The sequence below is a fragment of the Orcinus orca genome, chromosome X (genome assembly GCF_937001465.1).
Source record: "Orcinus orca chromosome X, mOrcOrc1.1, whole genome shotgun sequence".
Taxonomy (NCBI): domain Eukaryota; kingdom Metazoa; phylum Chordata; class Mammalia; order Artiodactyla; family Delphinidae; genus Orcinus; species Orcinus orca.
In genome coordinates, this window is record NC_064580.1 from 42893222 (window position 1) to 42916942 (window position 23721).

Sequence of the window (23721 nt, forward strand, 5' to 3'; positions counted from 1 at the left end):
GTGCACACGACCAGAGACACCCACAGCCTCCTAATTACATGGACAACACCCCGGGGTGTGTACATGCACACACACTCACATTCAGGCATGGGGATACCTCAAGTCTCCCCCAACCCTGGGTGGAGTAGAGGGGGCCTAGTTGGCCGACCCCAGCGCCACCATACACGGATGAACATGCAGGGCTTCACCCTCCCTCCTCTGTGCGGACAGGGGTGACAGGGTAGAGGATGGCATCCCCAGAGGGGCTGCTGGGGGCGGTGGTGGTTCCCAGTTCCCGACAGGCACAGGAAGCCCGCAGGGTCAGGGTGACCAATTGGCCTTCAGGCCTCACCCTCCCTCTGCACGCCCCCCCACCCTCCTCATTTCTCAAATGACTGGCGTCAGGATGGGGCGCTGAGAGGCACTGAGTTGTTACCGGGATGCTCTGATCAGCATTCCAGGGAAACCAGGCTGAAATGGCAGGTGACGTAACACAGGCACACACACAGCTCACAGAGGTGACAGCACATCCTCAATTCCATTCGCAGCCCAGACCTGTTTTACATGGGCAGGCACAACTCCAGAAGCAGCACAAAACATACTGGGTTTGGGACTTCCCCCGTGCCGCAGTGGTTAGTCATCCGCCTGCCAATGCAGGGGACATGGGTTCAAGTCCTGTTCCGGGAAGATCCCACATTGCCGCGGAGCAACTAAGCCCCGTGTGCCACAACTACTGAGCCCACGTGCCACAACTACTGAGCCCGTGTGCCACAACTACTGAGCCTGCGTCCACAACTACTGAAGCCCGTGCGCCTAGAGCCCATGCTCCGCAACAAGAGAAGCTACCACAATGAGAAGCCCCATGCACCGCAACGAAGTGTAGCCCCCGCTCGCTGCAACTAGAGAAAGCCCGCGCGCAGCAGCGAAAAATAATAAATAAATAATACAATTAAAAAAAAACACTAACAAAAAAACCATACTGGGCTCAGGTACACTCAAGTACACACACACACACCACAGAGGGGCACACACCACCTAAAGGCACACACGCAACCCTCAGAGGCAGAGACACAGCAGGAAACTGTGTGCAAGCACACATGCACACCGCCCCCCGCCCCAAGGTTTTTAGGCTCTTTTCACAAACCTTCCTTGTTTTCTCTGGACCTGAGCCTGAACACAACACTGTGTATATGTGTATGCGTGTGCCCACACATGTGTGCATGCAGTGAGCTCTGAATACTGGGATCCCCTGGCCAACCCGAGGTTTGAACCTTGGCCTCTCCTCTTCCTAAGGCCATGTTCAACCCCAGGCAGGTCACTTAACCCTCTCTGGGCCTCAGTTTCCTGATCTGTATAAAGGGTACAATCAGGCCCAAGCACTTGGTGTGTGTGGGGACTGCCAGGTGTCTGCTGTGCACACCCAGCTGGACCCTACGCCCCCCAAACCCATCCAGCTCGCCAGGTGGCCATACAGCCGGACACCCATCCATGAAACCCCACCAGTTTCAAAACCTGCACAATAATCCGGGTCCACATAACCCCTCACATGTAGACAGTGGGCAAAACTCTGTGCTGACTCAGGTTTCAAAGTCATGATGCTGCAGCAGGACTTCCCCTTTGCACCCACCACCAACTTAGCCCCTGTCTCATTCACTCTCATTCCCCACTTTCACAATCAGCTTCTCCAGATTCCTGGTTTACTTCTCTTCCCCCTTACCTGGTCCTGCCCGCCCCCCCCCCAAAAGAGTCACTTCTTCACTCTCCTTCCTGGGGAGATCACTTGACCCCTTTGTGTATCTCATTTTCCTCATTAGTATAATGAGAACATGAACAGTCTCTAACTCACAGATGCTGTGAGGAACACATTAGTTATTTTGGGCAAAATGCTTAGCACAGTATCTGGCACACAGGAAGCCTCCATCCTCAAAAGGTGTTGGGTACTATTATTATTATTGGTTTAATATCCCTAGGTTAGTCAATATTAATTAACAAGGAGGTAATCGGGATTGACTGACAGATAAAGTACTTCCAAAGATTTTAGAGCTGTGTTTGATGCATAGTAATAGTAAGCACTTCACAGTGCTGGCGGTAGTTTCTGTTGTGGTGGTAGTGTTGGTGGTGATGGTTGTGCTAACCACTCTGAGTTAATCAAGCTTAATTAGCAAGGGGGTAATGGGGATTGGATGAGAGAACTACACAAAGGCTTCAGGGCACAGTACACAGTAAGCGCTCCATAAGTGGCTCCTATCATCACTACCATCATCATTATTATTATTGGCCTGTCCTCCCTGACCTAACCAAGGATGTTAATCGGCCCTCAGAGCCCTTTCCCAGGACCCCAGGGAAGATTCAGGCAGCATCTGGAAGCTGGTGGACAGAGATTGCCTCACGCTGACCCCCACCAGGGGCGTGGGAGGGTTGGTGGGGAAGGGGCAGGGCAGGATGGGAGGGGATCAGTTTTCTACTGACTCACTGGCCTCTTTCACCACCATTCAACTCCCCCACCCCAATGCTCATTCATTCACCAGCAACCTCCCCGCTTGCCAGGACTGTGCCCAGCCTGGGTTAAGATCCTGGTGCCAGTTAGCCTAGGTTCAAATCCCAGCCATGCCCTGTGGTCCTGGGAAAGTTCTTCAATTCCTCTATGCCTCGTCTGGGAAATGGGAATAATACCGATAACCATCTCAGAGGCTTATCGTAAGCTTTAAGTGAGATAAATTATGCCGAGTGCCGCCCGGTACACAGTTGGTGCTATATAAATGCTGACTATTTGCCTGTGTTTTGTTTTTTTTTTTTGAGAAGGGGTAAGACCCAGGCTCTGACTCCATCCAGGCCTCCTGAATTCCAATCCCAGTTCTGCCACTTATTAACTGTGACCTTGGATAAATCACTTAACCTCTCTGTGCCTCAGTTTCCCCACCTGGTATCCTTCCTCCATTCACCTGCCCTATCTCCCTTCACTGCTTCTACTTGTTTGCTCTGCCGCTCACCGCCCCCCCCAAAACAGTAGGTGCACAAGAAACTCTTATTGAAGGAATGAACTAATTTGGGCTTTAGCCATGGGGATTTTCAGGAATGTGGGTGATCGGATAGATTTTGGAGTCTTTAGGGAATTGCACTGGGTGGAATCCGGCCTGTAAGCCCTCCGTGAGACCGCCTGGAGGGACTGGTGCCTGACGTGGAGACGGGGGAGGGGGATGGTCAGGGCGAGGCTCAGGGGGAGGGAGAGGAGGAGGGTGCATCTCCTTTTCGGCAGCCCAGGGCCCGCCCCTTGGCCTCCACGGATGGTGGGAGGATGAGTAATGCATCCAGGAAGCCTGGAGGCCTGTGGTTTCCTACCAGCTGCCACCCCGCCCCTCGCTTGGATATTTATCCTCCGCTGCTCCGGCCCTGCCGCCATCGCCGAAGATCCAGCGCCCAGAGAGGCTACACCAGAGGTAGGCAGGGGCTTGGGCGGCCCGCAGGGCCTGGAACTGGGCTGGAGCTTTCCTGCCTGATGGTACTCGGCTGCTCAGCCTGGCCAGCGGGTACCGGGAGCCTAGGCTGGTCCAGGGGAAGAGGGTGGGGGGCTGGAACTGCTCCCCCAATCCCGACACTCCAAATTCCTTTGAACCCTTGACATCCATCCTCAGCTCCCCGAAAGCCATGAGCCCCTAACATCAGATGCCTCCCAAGCTGCCAACTCCTCTAAATTCCCTCCCTGTCCCCCAGCAACCCAAACCCCTGATGCTCCCTAAACTCCCCCAGCCTCCCAAATCTCTAAACTCAAAGCTTCCTCTGAACCCAAATCCCTCAGGCACTCCCACTCCCTTAAGCCCCCAAACTCCGTCAACTCCTTAAATCCCCAACCTCCTCCAAATTCCTCAACTTCCCTCAACTCCCCCACCTCTTCCACCTCTCAATATGCACAACCCCCAAACTCCCAGCCTCCCCGAAAACTCCTCCAGCTCCCCAAAGCCCAAATTCCTCAGCCCCCCACTTTCCGACTTCTTCAACACTCTTAAATTCTCAAACTCCCCAGCCCCCTTATTCCCCAAACGCTACAGCCCCATAACTCCCCCACTCACCTAGTCCCCTAAATCCCTCAAACTCCACAACTCCTAAACTCTCCTGACTCCCTACCCCCCTAGACTCCCCTGGGCTCTCAAATCCCCAAGCACTTTAAAATCCCCAAACTCCCCAACCCGGTGTGTGTGTGGGTAGAATGGGGTGGGAGGCCTGCCCAGGTACATGGATCGGCTGAGCTGGGGGCCCTCTGAACCCTCCTCCCCACCCCCACAGAACGCACCATGGCCCCCTTTGCACCCCTGGCCTCTGGCATCCTGTTGCTGCTGTGGCTGACAGCCCCCAGCCGAGCCTGTACCTGCGTCCCACCCCACCCACAGATGGCCTTCTGCAACTCCGACCTCGGTGAGTGTATCCGCCCTACCCACACACTCTGGGCTTCGGTTTCCCTCTCAGTCCAGTGGGGTTCACAATGGTGCCTACCTCTAGAACAATTCCACTCAGCCCCACACTGACTCTGCTTTAGCCGCTCTGCCACCCTCACACTTTCTTGATTACTCAAGGCCCAATCCCACCTCAGGGCCTTTGTACTGTCTACTTCCTCTGCCTGGTATACCCGTCCCCCCAGGTATCCACATGGGGATATCCAAATGTCACCTTCTCAGGGTGGCCTTCCCTGACCACCCTGTTCAAAACTTGAGCCCCTGTCCCCTACTACTCCTGATCCCCTCACCCAGCTCTGAAGTTCCCCATCACAATACCATCTAACTTCCTATATACTTAATTATTTTGCTTGTGTTTAGTCTCTCTTGTCCTGGCTAGAATGTGAGCTCCACAAGGAACGGATTTCTGTGTTTTGTTCACTGTTATGTCCCTGACACCAAGAACAGTGCCTGGCACAGAGCAGGCACTCCAAAATATTTGTTGAGTGAACGAACACATGATGAATATGTGAAAAAAGGCTTGAAGCAGTGCTTGGCTAACAGTAGGCACCAACATACAGATGAAGCAATTAACAAATGCATAAGTCACTAGGGTGCTGTCCGGCATTCAGCAATCCCTATTTAAGTATGTGCTTTGCTAGTATTATCATTGTGATTATTCTTATTGGCTCATGCAGTCCCTTTTACTCGTTTTTTTCCCCTGTTCTCCTGCAGTCATCAGGGCCAAGTTTGTGGGGACTGCAGAAGTCAACCAGACCACCTCATACCAGCGTTACGAGATCAAGATGACCAAGGTATCCCTCCTGCCCCTTCCCCCAGCAGTTCCTAAAATCTTCCGCCCTGTCAAAATAAAAGCCTTTGGCCACTGGTTTGGCGAGGAAATTAGCTGTGATATCAGAGTGCTATACGACTTCAGGGAAGAATGTGGAGTGGGAGGATTATGTCAGTAAAAGATTCTTCCCCTCATCCATTGACAGATGTTCAAAGGGTTCAACGCCTTGGGGGATGCCTCTGACATCCGGTTCATCTACACCGCCGCCACAGAGAGCGTCTGCGGATACTCCCACAGGTCCCAGAACCGCAGTGAGGAGTTTCTCATAGCTGGTGAGGCCCCGCCCCATCGCCCTGTGCCACGCCACCCCTCCGCTGCTGCCTGGTAACTGCAAGAGGGAGGGGAGGCTCTGTGGGAATGGTCCCAGTTGAAATGGGGACCGCCCCAATTTCAGCCTATCAGAAGGCTGGGGCTTTGCCCAGCGGGGTCTGTGGTCCTGGGACACCAATCTGGCGCCACTCTGTCCCTGGCCCAGCCAATCAGAATCTGCCTGTTGACCCCCCCGCCCCCACCCACGCAGGACAACTGTTGAACGGGAACCTGTACATCACCACGTGCAGTTTCGTGGCTCCTTGGAACAGTCTGAGCTCCGCTCAGCGCCGGGGCTTCACCAAGACCTATGCTGCTGGCTGTAAGGAATGCACAGTGAGTCCCTGGACATTGCCCGCCGCCTGGAGAGCAGTCCTTGGGGTCTTCCCCAAACCATGGCTTGTTTTTGGTTCCCTCTGACTATTCCTTGTCCCTATGGCTGCTTCCCAAACCCTAGGGATGTCCTTGATCTCTCTTGCTGTTCCCTCAAATCTGAGACTGTTCCCCTGGACATTCTGCTTGTTCCTTTGCCCTGTGTCTGATACCTGGGAATCCGCTGTTTCCTGGACTTTCTGGCTGCTTCCTGTCCCTCTGACTCCCCCTTGTGACTGCTCGGCCACTCTGTTCCAAGACTGCTCCCTGATGGCCCTGAATGTCCTCTGACCCCAGTGACTATCTCTGAGCCCCACGTCTCCTTATGCTTAAGTTTCCTGCCCACCGATTGTTCCCTGCTACTGCCAGCTGTTCCCTATCCAATGGGACAGGTCCCCAGGAGACCTGCCTGACTGTTCCCGCAACACCATTCCGGGAAGCTGATCATTTCCCTGGATTGCTGTCACCTCCTCAAGCCCAATGACTGTTCCCCACAATGGGAGGGAGTGTTCTTGAGTCTGTACCCAGGTGGGGTGACACCAGGTCTCCCCAGCAGCTCCAAGTTAAAATCTGAGGAGCAGAAAGTTATCCTCTGGAGGGGAGGTAGGGGCAGGAGGAGAAGCCCTCAGAGATGTGTCTCCCTCCCCTCCTCCAGGTGTTTCCCTGTTCATCCATCCCCTGCAAACTGCAGAGTGACACTCATTGCTTGTGGACGGACCAGCTCCTCACAGGCTCTGACAAGGGCTTCCAGAGCCGCCACCTTGCCTGCCTGCCCCGGGAGCCAGGGTTGTGCACCTGGCAGTCCTTGCGGCCCCGGATGGCCTGAATCCTGCCCCCAGCAGAAGCTGAAGCCTGCACAGTGTTCACCCCCATTCCCACTCCCGCCTTTCTTTCTCCAAGACAATGCAATAAAGAACTACCACTCAGCAGGCAGTGTCCCTGTGTAGTGTCTGGGAACAAACCTATGTCAGACGACCTGGTGGGAGCACCCTGGGACCAATGCTGAGGGGGTGTGGCATGGGGTCCAGCTCCATGGGTAGCCTGGGGGCTGGCCCTACCCTCACCCAACCTTCAGTACTTCTCCCTGAAAAATGGGTCTCACAGTCCCTACCCAGAATCCTTCCGAGGTCTGTGCTAGGGTTGGAGGATGATTAATGGGTGCATTCATTCATTGGGTATTTGGGGGGGGTCAAAACACATGAAACTCTCATAACAATAACTTCCTGTGTAAGATTATTAACAGTGATTTTAATTTCTAGACTGGCAGTGTAGTGTAGTGGTTAAGAGCCTAAACACTAGAGCCAGGTCATTTGCAGTCAAATCCTGCCCCTTCCATATACTAGCTCTGAGACCTTGGGGAGATCATATTACCTCTTTATGCCTCAGTTTCCATATCTGTAAAGTTGGTATAAAGCGAATGCCTAACTCCTAGGGACAATGTAACTTTATGTGTAAAGTGCCTGGAACTGTGTTAGGCACATAGCACTTACAAGTGTTAGTTAGTAGTAGTAAGATAAATGTAATTTAATGTGTAACTTTAGTAGTGATCATTCTTCTCACTAATGATTATTTACAATATTGAAAATTACATTAAATGTCAGGAATGATAATTTACAATATTGGATATGATGTATAATATCAGTAGTAATAATTGAATGCACCCTGGAAACTTTAGTTTAACTCGTGATCCTGATAATCTCCCCCACAGATGTTACAAATATTTAATATGCTCATTTGTTTTTTCTTATTACTATGAAACTTTTACACTGCTTCCCAGTGTGCAACTCACCCCACTTAAAAATACCAACATTTAAAAAGACTTCTGAGGACAACCCCTTCCCCAGTGATAACATTCCCCACTATAAAGTCCTCACTGTGGACATATCACCACATTTATAAATCTCTATTGTTGCCAAAACTACAGGTGACAAATCTCTAAGCCCTTGGTAAATGTTTCCTTTGAAAAGTCCCCTCTCTTCATTGTACAAATACCTCTTTCACAAATATCCCACTAACAAATACCTCTGTTGAGCTACCCTCTTTATTCATAAATATCCCATTGACATATCTCCATTGAAGACCCCCCCATTGACAAATATCCCCATTCACAAATACCCAGCAGTAATCTATCACCCACTCATGGACCCCAGTGACAAATATCTCTCTTCATCATTACCTAATCCATTGGCATATCTCCTATGACCACTCAGTTGACAAATCTCTCTATTCATAAATTCCTTTCTATGACATAATTCTCATTGACAACCTCTATTGACAAATCTTCCCATGTATTCTACTGGCATATCTCCCCATTCAGACATGCCCATCAAAATGCTCTCATTGTCAATCTTCCTATTCAGAAATACCCACCATTGATATCTACCTCATTGATAAGCCCACTTTAAAACCTTTCCATTCATAAAATCCCATCCATCCATATAGCTCCTCTTGATTGACTCCCCCCATTGACACATTTCCCCATCCTTAGATATCTCTAGTTGGAAAATCTCCCTGCTGGAACAGCTCCCAATATATTACCCTATATGTTGAAACATCTCTCCACACCCCCCAATGACAGATGAAGAGGTAGATTTCTATACGAACAACCCTTCCTTTTTATCAATACTGACACCTACGTCTCACTCTCCAGCCTTGGACACTTACTATGCCAGTAGTGGTGAAATCTGAGGACCAACCCCAGTTATACTGTAGAGCGCCCACCAAAGGAAATGATTAGGGCACAAGTTCTCTCTGGATGTAGGGGTGAAGGTGGAGTTTAAAAAAGAGATTAGTTGAAAGTCTGCATGAGAAGCTGTGAGAACCCCAGACACACCCCAAATACCAATCCCCACTCCAATAGAAGGCTGAAGACATGATCTCTTATAAGAGTAAAACAGAGGGTTCAAATGGGCAGGAATGCCCAGGCCGCACCTCCCTGTTGTTGACTATTTATCCACCACTGAGCTTGGGCCTCCTGCTGAACCTCTGTGGAGAGCTACAGCTCTGATGAATGGACGTGGGGCCATTGGTACCAGAGGCCCAGTCTCAGTGTCCTTTCCCCGCCACCACACCATGGGGCCTCCCCTGACCCCAGGCCCCTGGAAAGTAGTAGTGTTAATTAAATGTTCCCTGAATCTTCTCTTGATTGGGGGTGAGCTGGGCCAGGGAAAAGTCATGCTTCAACTCCCCCCACCCCTACTGTGTCTCCAGGTCCTTGCCATGAGTTCCGACTTCCTGCTGGTCCCTGCTTTGCTCCTGGCTCTGTCCCTGACCACCCTTGGGCTGGCCCTCATACTGTTTATTGTAACTCAGACGTGGGTAAGTCTGGGTAGACCTCAGAGAAGCCTCCGACGCAGGGACTCACAGTGAGGTTCCAGAAGGGTGGATAAAGCCCCTTGAGGTGGTTGAACCTGGATGGTAGCTGCTCTGCAAACCCTTTTTTTCCCAAGAGTCTTGGGGACAGGGAAAATCTTGAATGTTTGAACCCCAAGGGGTCCCCTGACACATTTCTCCCACCCTTAGTCCTTGTGGCTTAATTCCTGGGTCTTCTCACTGAGACCATGAGGCATTATGAGTTCAAGTAACCAGGGCTCCCTGCTCACCTCTTCCCTGTACCCACCTCCCCACCAAAATACAAGCCCCTACCTTGCTCTGACTGAGGGAATAGGGTGGGTCTTTGAGATCCAAAATCTAATGATGCGATACTAAGACCCAGCCCCTCACCCCATAAATGCTCCTCAGTCCCAGTGTCCCTCTCTCTTTTCCCCCCTCACAGACAATCAACATTCTGAAAGGGGTCCTGAAACTCTGGGTCATGAAAGTACCCAAATATAAAGAGCAATGTGGTTGTATCTATCTACACACCCACCAAGAACAGTGGTGGTGACATCCATGGGGAGAAGTTTTCTTCTATCTCAGGTCAGCCAGCCTGTCCCCACCCTGCGTGGACTCCTCATCCTCAGACTTCTGGCTCTGTCCCAGCCCTGGAACAAAGTGTCCCTCCCTGGGGCATTCTTCCACCAAATACACCCAACCTCAGGATACTGTGCTCCTGATTTCAGCCAACCACAGCAAATTCTGTCCCTGACCCATAATGCCCTGGATCTTTGGGACTGACCACCTGGGGAATCACAATCTGTCTCAGCCAAATGACATCTGGTCCACACTTTACTGACCATCAGGATATGGCATCCATCCCCTCTAGGCTCTTTGAGGGTTGGGAACCTGCACTGAGTTGTGTAGCCTTGGAAGGGGCTCGGGGAGGAGTATATCAGGAAGGTATCTTGAATATCTACAGGTAAGGATGCCCGGGCCTTGAGTGTGCCCCTCAGGTATGCCTGCAGCCACAGCTCCACCCTGTTCTTTCTGCTCCCTGTTCCTGTTTGCTGGTCCCTACTTCCTCTCCTGATCTCCTTCCCCTGCTCCTTCTCTGTGTTCTATCCCTCCCCCCGCTGCTGTGCCCTCTTCTCGCTCTCTTCTTTCCTCTCTGCTCCCCACTCCTCTTTGTTTCCTCGCTGTTTGCTATTCCCTTTCATGGGTCCCTGGCTCCCCTGCCTATCCTTAGCGTCTGTGGCCCTTCTCTTCCAGGAGCAGAAGCTATGAGGAGAAGCGAGTGGAGGAGTGCCCTGCCCAACCACCCCCAGGTGCCTCCCTGCCACCCCCGCAAAGCCACATACCTGAGTCCCAACCTTGCACAGTGTCCGTGGAGGGACCTCTGTTTATCTGAGCACTGGCAAGAAGAACATGAAGCCATGAACTTGGCTGACTTCCCCGGTGACCTGATATCTGCTATTGAATCTTCCTGTACAACAGCCTCTGGCCTTGGACCCAGACTTCTCTTCAGCCACAGTGGGCTGGGGACGCTTCACCTCCATCAACATCACAAACAAATCTAAGCCCATCAACCTCCCCCCACCACCCCCTCAAGCCTCCCAAAGACCACCAGCTTCTAACTGTGCTAGGGATCTATCTGGTTTGTGTTGTGTTTCTTGATCTGGGTGCAGAAGACAGGAGTGTGTTCACTTTGTGAAAATTCAATGAGCTGTACACTTATGATATGTCCCCTTTTCCAAACTTGTTATACCTCAATGAAATTGGCCCCTCAAAACAAAACCCCATAAGCTACAAGAATATACTGTACAGCACAGAGAATATAGCCAATATTTTATAATAACTGTAAATGGAGTATAATCAATAAAAATTGTGAATCACTATGTTCCACACCTGAAACTAATATAATATTGTAAGTCAACTATACTTCAATAACAAAATAATAAGTTAAAAAAAAGAAAGGAAAGAAAAAGAAACCCCCAGCCTCTTGACATATCTCCCTCGCTCTTTACTTCAATTGCTCCCTCACTCCTGCTCTCTCTCTTTTCACACAATCCCCACATCCCTGACCCTGTTGATTCTCACCCCAAGGCACCCTCTCTTTCCTCATAGCACAGGGACCATGAATCCTGGGCCCAGAGAGGGGACTGGATCCAGAGAGACCTTGGTGTTGGACTCCACCCGTCGCATCATGAACCCTCTGCAAATATTTGCTGAGCCACAAATCACCCGGAGTGTAGGTAGCAAGGGAAGGGAAGTCCTTATTCCCATAGCACCCCACCCTCTAGGTCTGCATGACCAAGTTGATGTAAGTAGATCACCAGGCTAGGAAAGTCGGGGTGAAAAGAAGTCAAACTGTGCTTCACAAGATCTTCCCTGTGCCCCACCCCTGACTGGTGACCATTTAGACACATTGAGCTGAGTATCCCTGAGGATTCCTGGTGGTCTCCAAACTGGATGGGAGTAGATGGGGTAGGGGGGCCAGAGTCCTGATATGTGTCTTCCAGCTTCAAAGTACGGAGTGGCGCAAGACTGCTCCCACAAATCCAGGCCTAGCTTTTGCCCCTCCATGCTGCACAGTGGGGTTGGGGACAAAAGAGGAAACAGGGGAGGCAAGCTGGCCTGTGGGAAGCCTAATGCTTCTGCCACCACTCGCCACCATTACCCACCATTAACTTTGTCTTCTTCCTGGCCTCTGAAGTCCTGTTCTTTCTGTCCCTTGACAAAAATAGCCTCTGCACAGCTACAGACAGCCAGGAGGTGCATCTGCCCTACTAGATATCAGGAATTAATGAGAAAATATAGTTATTAAGACAGTACTGCACTGGAACAGGTATAGAGAAAGTGAACGACGGAGTAGAACAGAGAGTCCTGAACTTGCCCCACACATATATAGGATTTTAGGATATGACGGAGGTGGCATACCAGATCAGTGGGGAAAAAAGCGTTGCCTATAAGGAAAAAGATGAAACTGGATCCCTACCTATCTCACACTGTATGTGAAAATCAATTTCAAGGAACACATGTAATAAAGATGTTTGGAAGAGTGCTACTTGATTGCTACATTGAGAACAGTGTAATGTAAGTGAATGGATGTGATGACCCCTCTGTAATGCATGTAGAGAAGCGTTAAAGAAAACATGTAATAAAGATGTTTGTAAGAATGCTAAAAAGAAACAGAAAAAGAAAATCAACTTCAGATGGATGAAGAACTTAAATGTCAAAAACAAAGCTTGCCACTTTTATCATCTACTAAATTTCCATATGTACATGGATCTAAACCTGGGTTTTTAATTTTTCTTCTTTTACTCTGTTAGTCTATCTATTCATGTGTCAGCATCATATTGTTTAAATTAGAAAAGCTTCATAAAATGTTTGCTGGCAAATGCATTAAACTCCTTGTAGGCTGGTAGGGCTAGTCCCCTCTCATAGCTCTTCTTTTTCAGGGTTTTCCTGGCTATTCTTGCATGTTTTCTTTTCCATATGAACTCTACTATCAACTTGTCCAGCTCCAGATAACAGCTTATAGGTATATTTTGGGGGATCACATTATATTTATAAATTAAAAATAGAGACCTAAGAAGGGGAACTGACATCTGTATGATGTTAATTAATCCTATCCACAAATAAGGAATGCCTTTCCAGTTGTGTAAGTCTACCTTTGAGTCTTTCAGGAGTGTTTTAAACTTTTCCTCATATAAGTTTGCACACCCCTTGCTAAATTTATCCTGAAATACTTTATCATCTTTTTTGTTGTTACCTTAAATGGGGTTTTCTCTTCTATCTGGTTGTTTGTGTATATGAAAACTACTGATTTCTGTATGTTGACTTTATATTCTGCTATGTTATTAAGTTATTTTATTGTTTGAATTTGTTATTGGTTCTCTGGGGGATTTCCAGATATACTATCATATCATCTATTAACAGAGACATTTTTACATCCTCTTTACCCATTCTTGCATCTATAATTGCTTTGCCTAGTCTAACTGCATTGGTCTAATACCTCTAAGTATTGTACAATGTTGAAAAGGAATGGAGACAGTGGGCACCTTGCTTTGTTCCTCACCTTAGTGGAAATGCTTTCAATGTTGTCCTATTAAGTTGATAATAACTTTCAGATTGAAGTATACAAATTTGATTATGTTAAGAAGGCATGAGTTGATTTCTATTTTTGAATGATTTTATCATAATGGGTGCTGAACTTTGTTAAAGGCTTTTAAAATATCTATGGAAATGATCATATGACTTTCTCCTCAGATCTATTAATATGTTGTATTATATTAATACATTACCTATAACAAACCATCCTCGCATTCCAAGAAGGAAACTTACTTACACAGTTATGCTATCTTATTTTCTTAATTTAGTTCTGGATTTGTTTGCTAATATTTTATTTAGGATTTTTGCATTGATATTTATGATTGAAAATGGTCTATGCTTTTCTTTTTGTGTTATCAATGTTATAATTGCTTTAGAAAAATAATGTGGAAGTTTCTCTTCATTTTCTGTTCTTTGTAACAATTTATGTGGCATTGGGATTAACTGGTTTCTAACAGTTTGGTAGAATTCCCCTGTGAAACCATCTGGGCCTGATGCTTTTTTAGGGGGTAGTTCCTTAATAACTTTATTGCTTTTATGGAAATTGACCTGTTAAGCTCAAATGGGGTCGATTTTGGTAAACTGTGTTTCCCTAGAAAATTATCCATTTCCTGTAGGTTTAAAATTTTATCTGTGTATGCCTTTTATTTTAACTTTTGGAATCATGCTAACATATTACATTTAAATGCATAAAATTAAGTCAGTATAGATGGGAAAAAACCTAAAATTTAATATAAAGGGAAACAAACTATATTTGAAATAACATGAGTAATATAACCATGTTGAATGACAAAATGAACTAGACCATGTAACATTTGAATACAGTACTTTGTATATCCTCATCTAAAGACATAAAAAGGGCAAACAAATCTCAAGTTATACCTTACTACAGTTGTTTTTCACAGTGGTACGGGTGTTGAAATTCTAAAAATACTTTCTGTGTATTGTAGGATTGAGCAAATGAGTAAATATATTGATGATGCTGGAAGCTAGGGTTCTCAATGTTAGAGAAGAGAAATATAAATATAGAAAGGGGGAAGGCTAGAAGGAACCCTATGTTGTGTCGGATTAGAATTGAAAGTATCGGGGATCCCAGCTCAAAGAGAAGAAACTCCTCCCAATTCCCTGGTCCAACTGATTGCTGATCACCAGGATCCTGTGAGTTTCTGCCCAGAATGAAAAAAAACAGTTTTCATCAGATACACCACACTAATACTGGTAGGAATGCTTCCCTCCTGCTGTTCCAGTGACTTGCTGATCTGCGCCCTTTCTCCTTCAGTGGAGCCAACCTGCACAGTGAGACAATGTGGTGAGGCACCTCCTGTGGATAAAAGGCGTGTAAATCCAGACCCTTCTCCCTCCATTTTCCTGCGTGTGATCTTGAACCAGTCAAGGGTGACCCTCTCTCCATGACTTCTGTTCCTCTCAGGCTCACATTCCCCCGTCTCCCAGAGATGCAGGAAGGAGGAAAGTGTGTGAAGTAAACTCTGAAGAAGTCCCAGGTGAAGTGACACAGCCAGGAAATTTCAGACTAACAAAACTCTGGGGGAATTTCATGACATTGGAAACACAAAGGATCCAATGTGGAAGGCTGATCCAAACTTGGCAAGGAGGATGAAAATTTACAAAGCATAGAAATAATGTAGGCTCCCTGTCATCAGGTATGCCATGAAAAGAAGGCAGTCACTGCTCACACTACTGTTGATAAGTTTATTATAAAGAAATAAAACAATTTAATTCTAAAAAAAAAATAGAAAGTATCAGGGGAATTCCCTGGCAGTTCAGTGGTTAGGACTTGGCGCTTTCACTGCTGGGGGCCCAGGTTTGATCCCTGGTTGGGGAACTAAGATCCCACAAGCCGTATGGTGTAGCCAAAAAAAACACCCCAAAAAGTATCAGTATGAACACATTTCATATAATTTCATATATATGTATATATAAAATTTCATATATATATATTTCATATATATATAATGAAATTTACTAAGCTCTGCACAATGAGAGGATCTAGAAGCAAGGACATTCCAGTAGCAATGAGTACATCTAGCTCCCAGATCCTGGCTTTGAAATACCGTTATCCTAGGGTTGTGAAAGAACAAGATATGCCTGGAGGTGACGTTGGCCGAAATGCCAAGTAAGGGCCTATAAAAATCCTCTCCTCCATAAAAGCAATGAGAATATTGGTAAAAATTGCCACAATCAACTTTATCAGAACTCTGGAAACTGACCAGAGGTTTACAATAATTCAGGAAGCATTTATTGAAGAAAAAGGCTGAATCTCACTAAGAACAGTAAGTTTTGTGGCATTTGAACTTTTCCTGTTCCCATTCTCTTCTTCCCACTTCCACAACAGATTTTAAAATCAACACCCTTGCAATTCTGATGAAAACACAGCAGGCTGGCTAGCAGCCAATGGAGGAAGCAGAACAGGGTAGGAGTTCCTCCAAAGCCCCATTCCCAGAAACTATCTTTATTTGACCTGTATGGCACTTCCCCAGAAAACTCCATTCACAGGACTTGTCTATTTGACCTGACTCAGAATTCACCTGGTGTGAACAGTTTTTCTTGGGGGTGCTTTTCAAAAATAATCAGCAGCAATTGTTTAACACAGCAGCTGTTTGAGGCAACGACTACAGTTAAGACAATCAACAAGCTGGCCAAAACTTAACAGAAAAATCTGAGTAATAAGATGTTCATAGGAGGTTTTGAAAAGTTCTGACATATTCCTAGGAATCTAGAAAGCCATAAATATGCATAATGCTGTGTGCATGCCTAGGATCTCTGGCTGACCTTGAGGCTCTGCACAAGCAGGAAGTAAAGGTTAAGGCAAAGTTGTAAACAGCCTGCCTGAACATTGAAGGCATGCCCCAACGTGCCCTCAGAGCTCATCAGCAAAGGCTGGGAGACTTACTAGATCCAAGTGTTTAAAGAAATATCTGTCCAATCATTAGTTGACCACTAAGCTAATAAAGTAGAGACTTCAATGACCATGTATGACAAAGAATATAGACTTTACAGAATTAGTTCAAGAAAGTCCCTAAAAAAACCCCCAAAGAAAAACAAAAGCAAACCTTGGGGAGGAGGGGGAATCTGATTTCCAGAGTTGTCGCATTATATTATTTAAGATATTCAGTTTTCAACTAAAATTTATAAGACATGCGAAGAAACAATAAAGTATGACCCAAACACAGAAAAATAAAGCAGTCAGTAGACACTGTCCCTGAGGAAGTCCAGATGTTGGAATTAATAGACTATAAATCAACTACTTGGAAGATTTTCAAAGAACTAAAGGAAACCATGTCTAAATATCTAAATGAAAGTATAAGAATGGTGTTCTAACAAACAGAAACTATCAATAAAGAGATAAAAATTATAAAATAATAGAAATTCTGGAATTGAAAAACACAATAACTGAAATGAAAAATTCATTACAGGGGCTCAACAGTAGATTTGAGCTGGCAGAGGAAAGAATCAGTGAATTTGAAGATAGGCCGACTGAGATTATCCAATCTGAGGAGCAGAAAGAAAACAATAACCAAAATGACTGGAGCCTCAGGGGCCTGTGAAACACCACAAGCATGTCAACACACACATATTGGGAGTCCTAAAAGGAGAGAGAAAAGAGAAAAGTGAAATAAAGAATATTTGAAGGAATAATGGCTGAAAACCTCCCAAATCTGAAGGAAAAGATTAATCTATACATCCAAGAAGCTCACTGAACTTCAAATAGAATAAACTCATAGAGATCTACATCTAGGCGCATCATAAACAAACCTATAAAAGTGAAAGACAAAGAGAGAATCTTGAAAGTAGTAAGAGAGAAGTGACTTTTCACATACAAAGGATCTTCAGTAGGACTGACAGCTGATTTCTCATCAGAAACCTTAGAGGCCAGAAGGCAGTGGGACAACTTATTCAAAGCACTGAAAGAAAAAGACTGTCAACTAAGAATTCTATATCCTTCAAAACTATATTTCAAAAATGAAGGAAAAGTTAAGACATTCACAGATAAGCAAAAACTTAGATAATCTGTCACTAGCACACTTCTCCTACAAGAAATACTAAGAGAATCCTTCAGGCTGAAATGAAATGACACTAAACAGTAACTCACATACACATGAAGAAATAAAGAGCACCTGTAAAGGTAACTACATAGATAAATATAAAAGACAGTGTGGGAGAAGGCGGAAGATGGCGGAAGAGTAAGACGCGGAGATCACCTTCCTCCCCACAGATACACCAGAAATACATCTACACGTGGAACAACTCCTACAGAACACCTACTGAAGGCTGGCAGAAGACCTCAGACCTCCCAAAAGGCAAGAAACTCCCCACGTACCTGGGTAGGGCAAAAGAAAAAACAGAGACAAAAGAATAGGGACGGCACCTGCACCAGTGGGAGGGAGCTGTGAAGGAGGAAAAGTTTCCACACTCTAGGAAGCCCCTTCGCGGGCGGAGACTGCGGGAGGCGGAGGGGGGAGCTTCGAAGCCGCGGAGGAGTGCACAGCAACGGGTGCGGAGGGCAAAGCGGGGAGATTCCCGCACAGAGGATCGGTGCCGACCGGCACTCACCAGCCCGAGAGGCTTGTCTGCTCACCCGCCGGGGCGGGCGGGGCTGCGAGCTGAGGCCGGAGCGCAGGGAGAGGACTGGGGTTGGCGGCTTGAACATAGCCTGAAGGGGTTAGTGCACCACAGCTAGCCGGGAGGGAGTCCGGGGAAAAGCCTGCACCTGCAGAAGAGGCAGGAGAATTTTCCTTCCCTCTTTGTTTCCTGGGGCGTGAGGAGAGGGGTTTAAGAACGCTGCTTAAAGGAACTCCAGAGACGGGCGCGAGCCGCGGCTAAAAGCGCGAACCCCAGAGACGGGCGCGAGCCGCGGCTGAAAGCGCGGACCCCAGAGACGGGCGCGAGCCGCGGCTGAAAGCGCGGAATCCAGAGACGGGCGCGAGCCGCGGCTGAAAGCGCGGAATCCAGAGACGGGCGCGAGCCGCGGCTGAAAGCGCGGAATCCAGAGACGGGCGCGAGCCGCGGCTGAAAGCGCGGAATCCAGAGACGGGCGCGAGCCGCGGCTGAAAGCGCGGAATCCAGAGACGGGCGCGAGCCGCGGCTGAAAGCGCGGAATCCAGAGACGGGCGCGAGCCGCGGCTGAAAGCGCGGAATCCAGAGACGGGCGCGAGCCGCGGCTGAAAGCGCGGAATCCAGAGACGGGCGCGAGCCGCGGCTGAAAGCGCGGAATCCAGAGACGGGCGCGAGCCGCGGCTGAAAGCGCGGAATCCAGAGACGGGCGCGAGCCGCGGCTAAAAGCGCGGACCCCAGAGGCGGGCGGGAGACGTTAAGGCTGCTGCTGCCGCCACCGAGGGGCCTGTGTGCGAGCACAGGTCACTCTCCACACCCCTCTTCCGCGGAGCCTGTGCAGCCCGCCACTGCCGGGTTCCCGGGATCCAGGGACAACTTCCCCGGGAGAGCGCACAGCGCGCCTCAGGCTGGTGCAAAGTCACGCCGGCCTTTGCCACCGCAGGCCCGCCCCGCACTCTGTGCCCCTCCGTCCCCGCCGGCCTGAGTGCGCCAGAGCCCCCAATCAGCGGCTCTTTTAACCCCATCCTGTCTGAGCAAAAAACAGACGCCCTCCAGCGATCTACACGCAGTGGCAGGGCCAAATCCAAAGCTTAGCCCTGGGAGCTGTGAGAACAAAGAAGAGAAAGGGAAATCTCTCCCAGCAGCCTCAGAAGCAGCGGATTAAAGCTCCACAATCAACTTGATGTACCCTGCATCTGTGGAATACCTGAATAGACAACCAATCATCCCAAATTAAGGAAGTGGACTTTAGGAGCAAGATCTATGATTTTTTCCCCTTTCCTCTTTTTGTGAATGTGTATGTGTATGCTTCTATGTGAGATCTTGTCTGTATAGTCTTGCTTCCACCATTTGTCCTAGGGTTCTATCCGTCCATGTTTTTTTTAAAAATTTTTTTTCTTAATAATTAATTTTAATAACCTTATTATACTTTACCTTCGTTCTTTCTTTCTTTCTTTCCGTCCTTCCTTCCCTCCTTTAGACAACGAATCATCCCAAATTGAGGAGGTGGTCTCTGACAGCAAGATTTAGGATTTTTCCCCATTTACCTCTTTTAGTGAGGGTGTATGTGTATGCTTCTGTGTAAGATTTTGTCTGTATAGCTTTGCTTCCAACATTTGTCCTAAGGTTCTTTCCGTCCCTTTTTTTTTTTCTAAATAAGAATTTTTTAATTCAATAACTTTATTATACTTTATTTTATTTTTACTGTATCTTCTTTCTTTCTTTTTTCCTTCTTTCCCTCCTTCCTTCCTTCCTCCCTCCCTCCCTCCCTCCTTTCTTTCCTTCTTTCCTTCTTTCCTTCTTTGCTTCTTTCTTTCTTTCTTCCTTCCTTCCTACCCTCCTTTCCTTCTTTCTTTCCTCATACTTCTACTAATTCCCTCTACTTTTTCTCCCTTTTATCCTGAGCCTGTGGATGAAAAGCTTTTGGTGCTCCAGCCAGGAGGCAGGGCTCTGCCTCTGAGGTAGGACAGCCAACTTCAGGACACTGATCAACAAGAGACCTCCCAGCTCCACATAATATCAAACGGTGAAAATCTCCCAGAGACCTCCATCTTAACACCAGCACCCAGCTTCACTCAACGACCAGCAAGCCACAGTGCTGGAAAACCTATGCCAAACAACTAGCAAAACAGGAACACAACACCACCCATTAGCAGAGAGGCTGCCTAAAATCATAATAAGGCCACAGACACCCCCAAACACACCACCAGACGTGAACCTGCCCACTAGAGAGACAAGATCCAGCCTCATCCACCACAACACAGGCACTAGTCCCCTCCACCAGGAAGCCTACACAACCCACTGAACCAACCTTAGCCACTGGAGACAGACATCAAAAACAGGAGGAACTACAAACCTGCAGCCTGCAAAAAGGAGACCCCAAACACAGTAAGATAAGCAAAATGAGAAGACAGAAAAACACACAGCAGATAAAGGAGCAAGATAAAAATGCACCAGACCTAACAAATGAAGAGGAAATAGGCAGTCTACCTGAAAGAGAATTCAGAATAATGATAGTAAGGTTGATCCGAAATCTTGGAGATAGAATGGACAATAGATTGGACAAAATGCAAGAATCAGTTAACAAGGACCTAGAAGAACTAAAGATGAAACAAGCAACGATGAACAACACAATAAATGAAATTAAAAGTACTCTAGATGGGATCAATAGCAGAGTAACTGAGGCAGAAGAACGGATAAGTGACCTGGAAGATAAAATAGTGGAAATAACTACAGCAGAGCACAATAAAGAAAAAAGAATGAAAAGAACTGAGGACAGTCTCAGAGACCTCTGGGACAACATTAAACGCACCAACATTCGAATTATAGGGCTTCCAGAAGAAGAAGAGAAAAAGAAAGGGACTGAGAAAATATTTGAAGAGATTATAGTTGAAAACTTCCCTAATATGGGAAAGGAAATAGTTAATCAAGTCCAGGAAGCACAGAGAGTCCCATACAAGATAAATACAAGGAGAAATACGCCAAGACACATATTAATCAAACTGTCAAAAATTAAATACAAAGAAAGCATATTAAAAGCAGCAAGGGAAAAACAACAAATAACACATAAGGGAATCCCCATAAGGTTAACAGCTGATCTCTCAGCAGAAACCCTACAAGCCAGAAGGGAGTGGAAGGACATACTGAAAGTGATGAAGGAGAAAAACCTGCAGCCAAGACTACTCTACCCAGCAAGGATCTCATTCAGATTTGATGGAGAAATTAAAACCTTTACAGACAAGCAAAAGCTGAGAGAGTTCAGCACCACCAAACCAGCTTTACAACAAATGCTAAAGGATCTTCTCTAGGCAAGAAACACAAAAGAAGGAAAAGACCTATAATAACGAACCCAAAACAATTTAGAAAATGGGAATAGGAACATACATATCGATAATTACCTTAAATGTAAATGGACTAAATGCTCCCACCAAAAGACACAGATTAGCTGAATGGATACAAAAACAAGACCCTTATATATGCTGTCTACAAGAGACCCACTTCAGACCTAGAGACACATACAGACTGAAAGTAAGGGGATGGAAAAAGATATTCCATGCAAATGGAAGCCAAAAGAAAGCTGGAGTAGCAATTCTCATATCAGACAAAATAGACTTTAAAATAAGGACTATTAAAAGAGACAAAGAAGGACACTACATAATGATCAAGGGATCGATCCAAGAAGAAGATATAACAATTGTAAATATTTATGCACCGAACATAGGAGCACCTCAATACATAAGGCAAATACTAACAGCCATAAAAGGGGAAATCGACAGTAACACATTCATAGTAGGGGACTTTAACACCCCACTTTCACCCATGGACAGATCATCCAAAATGAAAATAAATAAGGAAACACAAGCTTTAAATGATACATTAAACAAGATGGACTTAATTGATATTTATAGGACACTCCATCCAAAAACAACAGAATACACATTTTTCTCAAGTGCTCATGGAACATTCTCCAGGATAGATCATATCTTAGGTCACAAATCAAGCCTTGGTAAATTTAAGAAAATTGAAATTGTATCAAGTATCTTTTCTGACCACAACGCCATGAGACTAGATATCAATTACAGGAAAAGATCTGTAAAAAATACAAACACATGGAGGCTAAACAATACACTACTTAATAATGAAGAGATCACTGAAGAAATCAAAGAGGAAATCAAAAAATACCTAGAAACAAATGACAATGGAGACACAACGACCCAAAACCTGTGGGATGCAGCAAAAGCAGTTCTAAGGGGGAAGTTTATAGCAATACAAGCCCACCTGAAGAAGCAGGAAACATCTCGAATAAACAACCTAACCTTGCACCTCAAGCAATTAGAGAAAGAAGAACAAAAAAACCCCAAAGCTAGCAGAAGGAAAGAAATCATAAAAATCAGATCAGAAATAAATGAAAAAGAAATGAAGGAAACAATAGCAAAGATCAATAAAACTAAAAGCTGGTTCTTTGAGAAGATAAACAAAATAGATAAACCACTAGCCAGACTCATCAAGAAAAAAAGGGAGAAGACTCAAATCAATAGAATTAGAAATGAAAAAGAAAAAGTAACAACTGACACTGCAGAGATAAAAGAGATCATGAGAGATTACTACAAGCAACTCTATGCCAATAAAATGGACAATCTGGAAGAAATGGACAAATTCTTAGAAATGCACAACCTGCCAAGACTGAATCAGGAAGAAATAGAAAATATGAACAGACCAATCACAAGCACTGAAATTGAAACTGTGATTAAAAATCTTCCAACAAACAAAAGCCCAGGACCAGATGGCTTCACAGGCGAATTCCATCAAACATTTAGAGAAGAGCTAACACCTATCCTTCTCAAACTCTTCCAAAATATAGCAGAGGGAGGACCACTCCCTAACTCCTTCTACGAGGCCACCATCACCTTGATACCAAAACCAGACAAGGATGTCACAAAGAAAGAAAACTACAGGCCAATATCACTGATGAACATAGATGCAAAAATCCTCAACAAAATACTAGCAAACAGAATCCAACAGCACATTAAAAGGATCATACACCATGATCAAGTGGGGTTTATTCCAGGAATGCAAGGATTCTTCAATATACGCAAATCTATCAATGTGATAAACCATATTAACAAATTGAAGGAGAAAAACCATATGATCATCTCAATAGATGCAGAGAAAGCTTTTGACAAAATTCAACACCCATTTATGATAAAATCCCTGCAGAAAGTAGGCATAGAGGGAACTTTCCTCAACATAATAAAGGCCATATATGACAAGCCCACAGCAAACATCATCCTCAATGGTGAAAAACTGAAAGCATTTCCACTAAGATCAGGAACAAGACAAGGTTGCCCACTCTCACCACTATTATTCAACATTGTTTTGGAAGTTTTAGCCACAGCAATCAGAGAAGAAAAGGAAATAAAAGGAATCCAAATTGGAAAAGAAGAAGTAAAGCTGTCACTGTTTGCAGATGACATGATCCTATACATAGAGAACCCTAAAGATGCTACCAGAAAACTACTAGAGCTAATCAATGAATTTGGTAAAGTGGCAGGATACAAAATTAATGCACAGAAATCTCTGGCATTCCTATATACTAATGATGAAAAATCTGAAAATGAAATCAAGAAAACACTCCCATTTACCACTGCAACAAAAAGAATAAAATATCTAGGAATAAACCTACCTAAGGAGACAAAAGACCTGTATGCAGAAAATTATAAGACACTGATGAAAGAAATTAAAGATGATATAAATAGATGGAGAGATATACCATGTTCTTGG

The 23721-nt window shown here is 46.0% G+C and overlaps 2 protein-coding genes across 3 annotated transcripts in view; one reads left to right on the top strand and one right to left on the bottom strand.

Annotated features, from left to right (window-relative positions):
* Positions 1–23721, bottom strand: part of SYN1 (synapsin I) — a 51666-nt gene that overhangs the window by 7461 nt on the left and 20484 nt on the right. The window lies entirely within an intron of this gene.
* On the top strand, positions 3260–6869 carry TIMP1 (TIMP metallopeptidase inhibitor 1). The gene is made up of 6 exons (XM_004281990.3): positions 3260–3416; positions 4261–4389; positions 5142–5221; positions 5405–5531; positions 5780–5904; positions 6596–6869. Exons 1-6 carry the CDS (start codon positions 3275–3277, stop codon positions 6764–6766), a joined length of 774 nt encoding a protein of 257 aa, XP_004282038.1. The 5' UTR covers positions 3260–3274; the 3' UTR covers positions 6767–6869.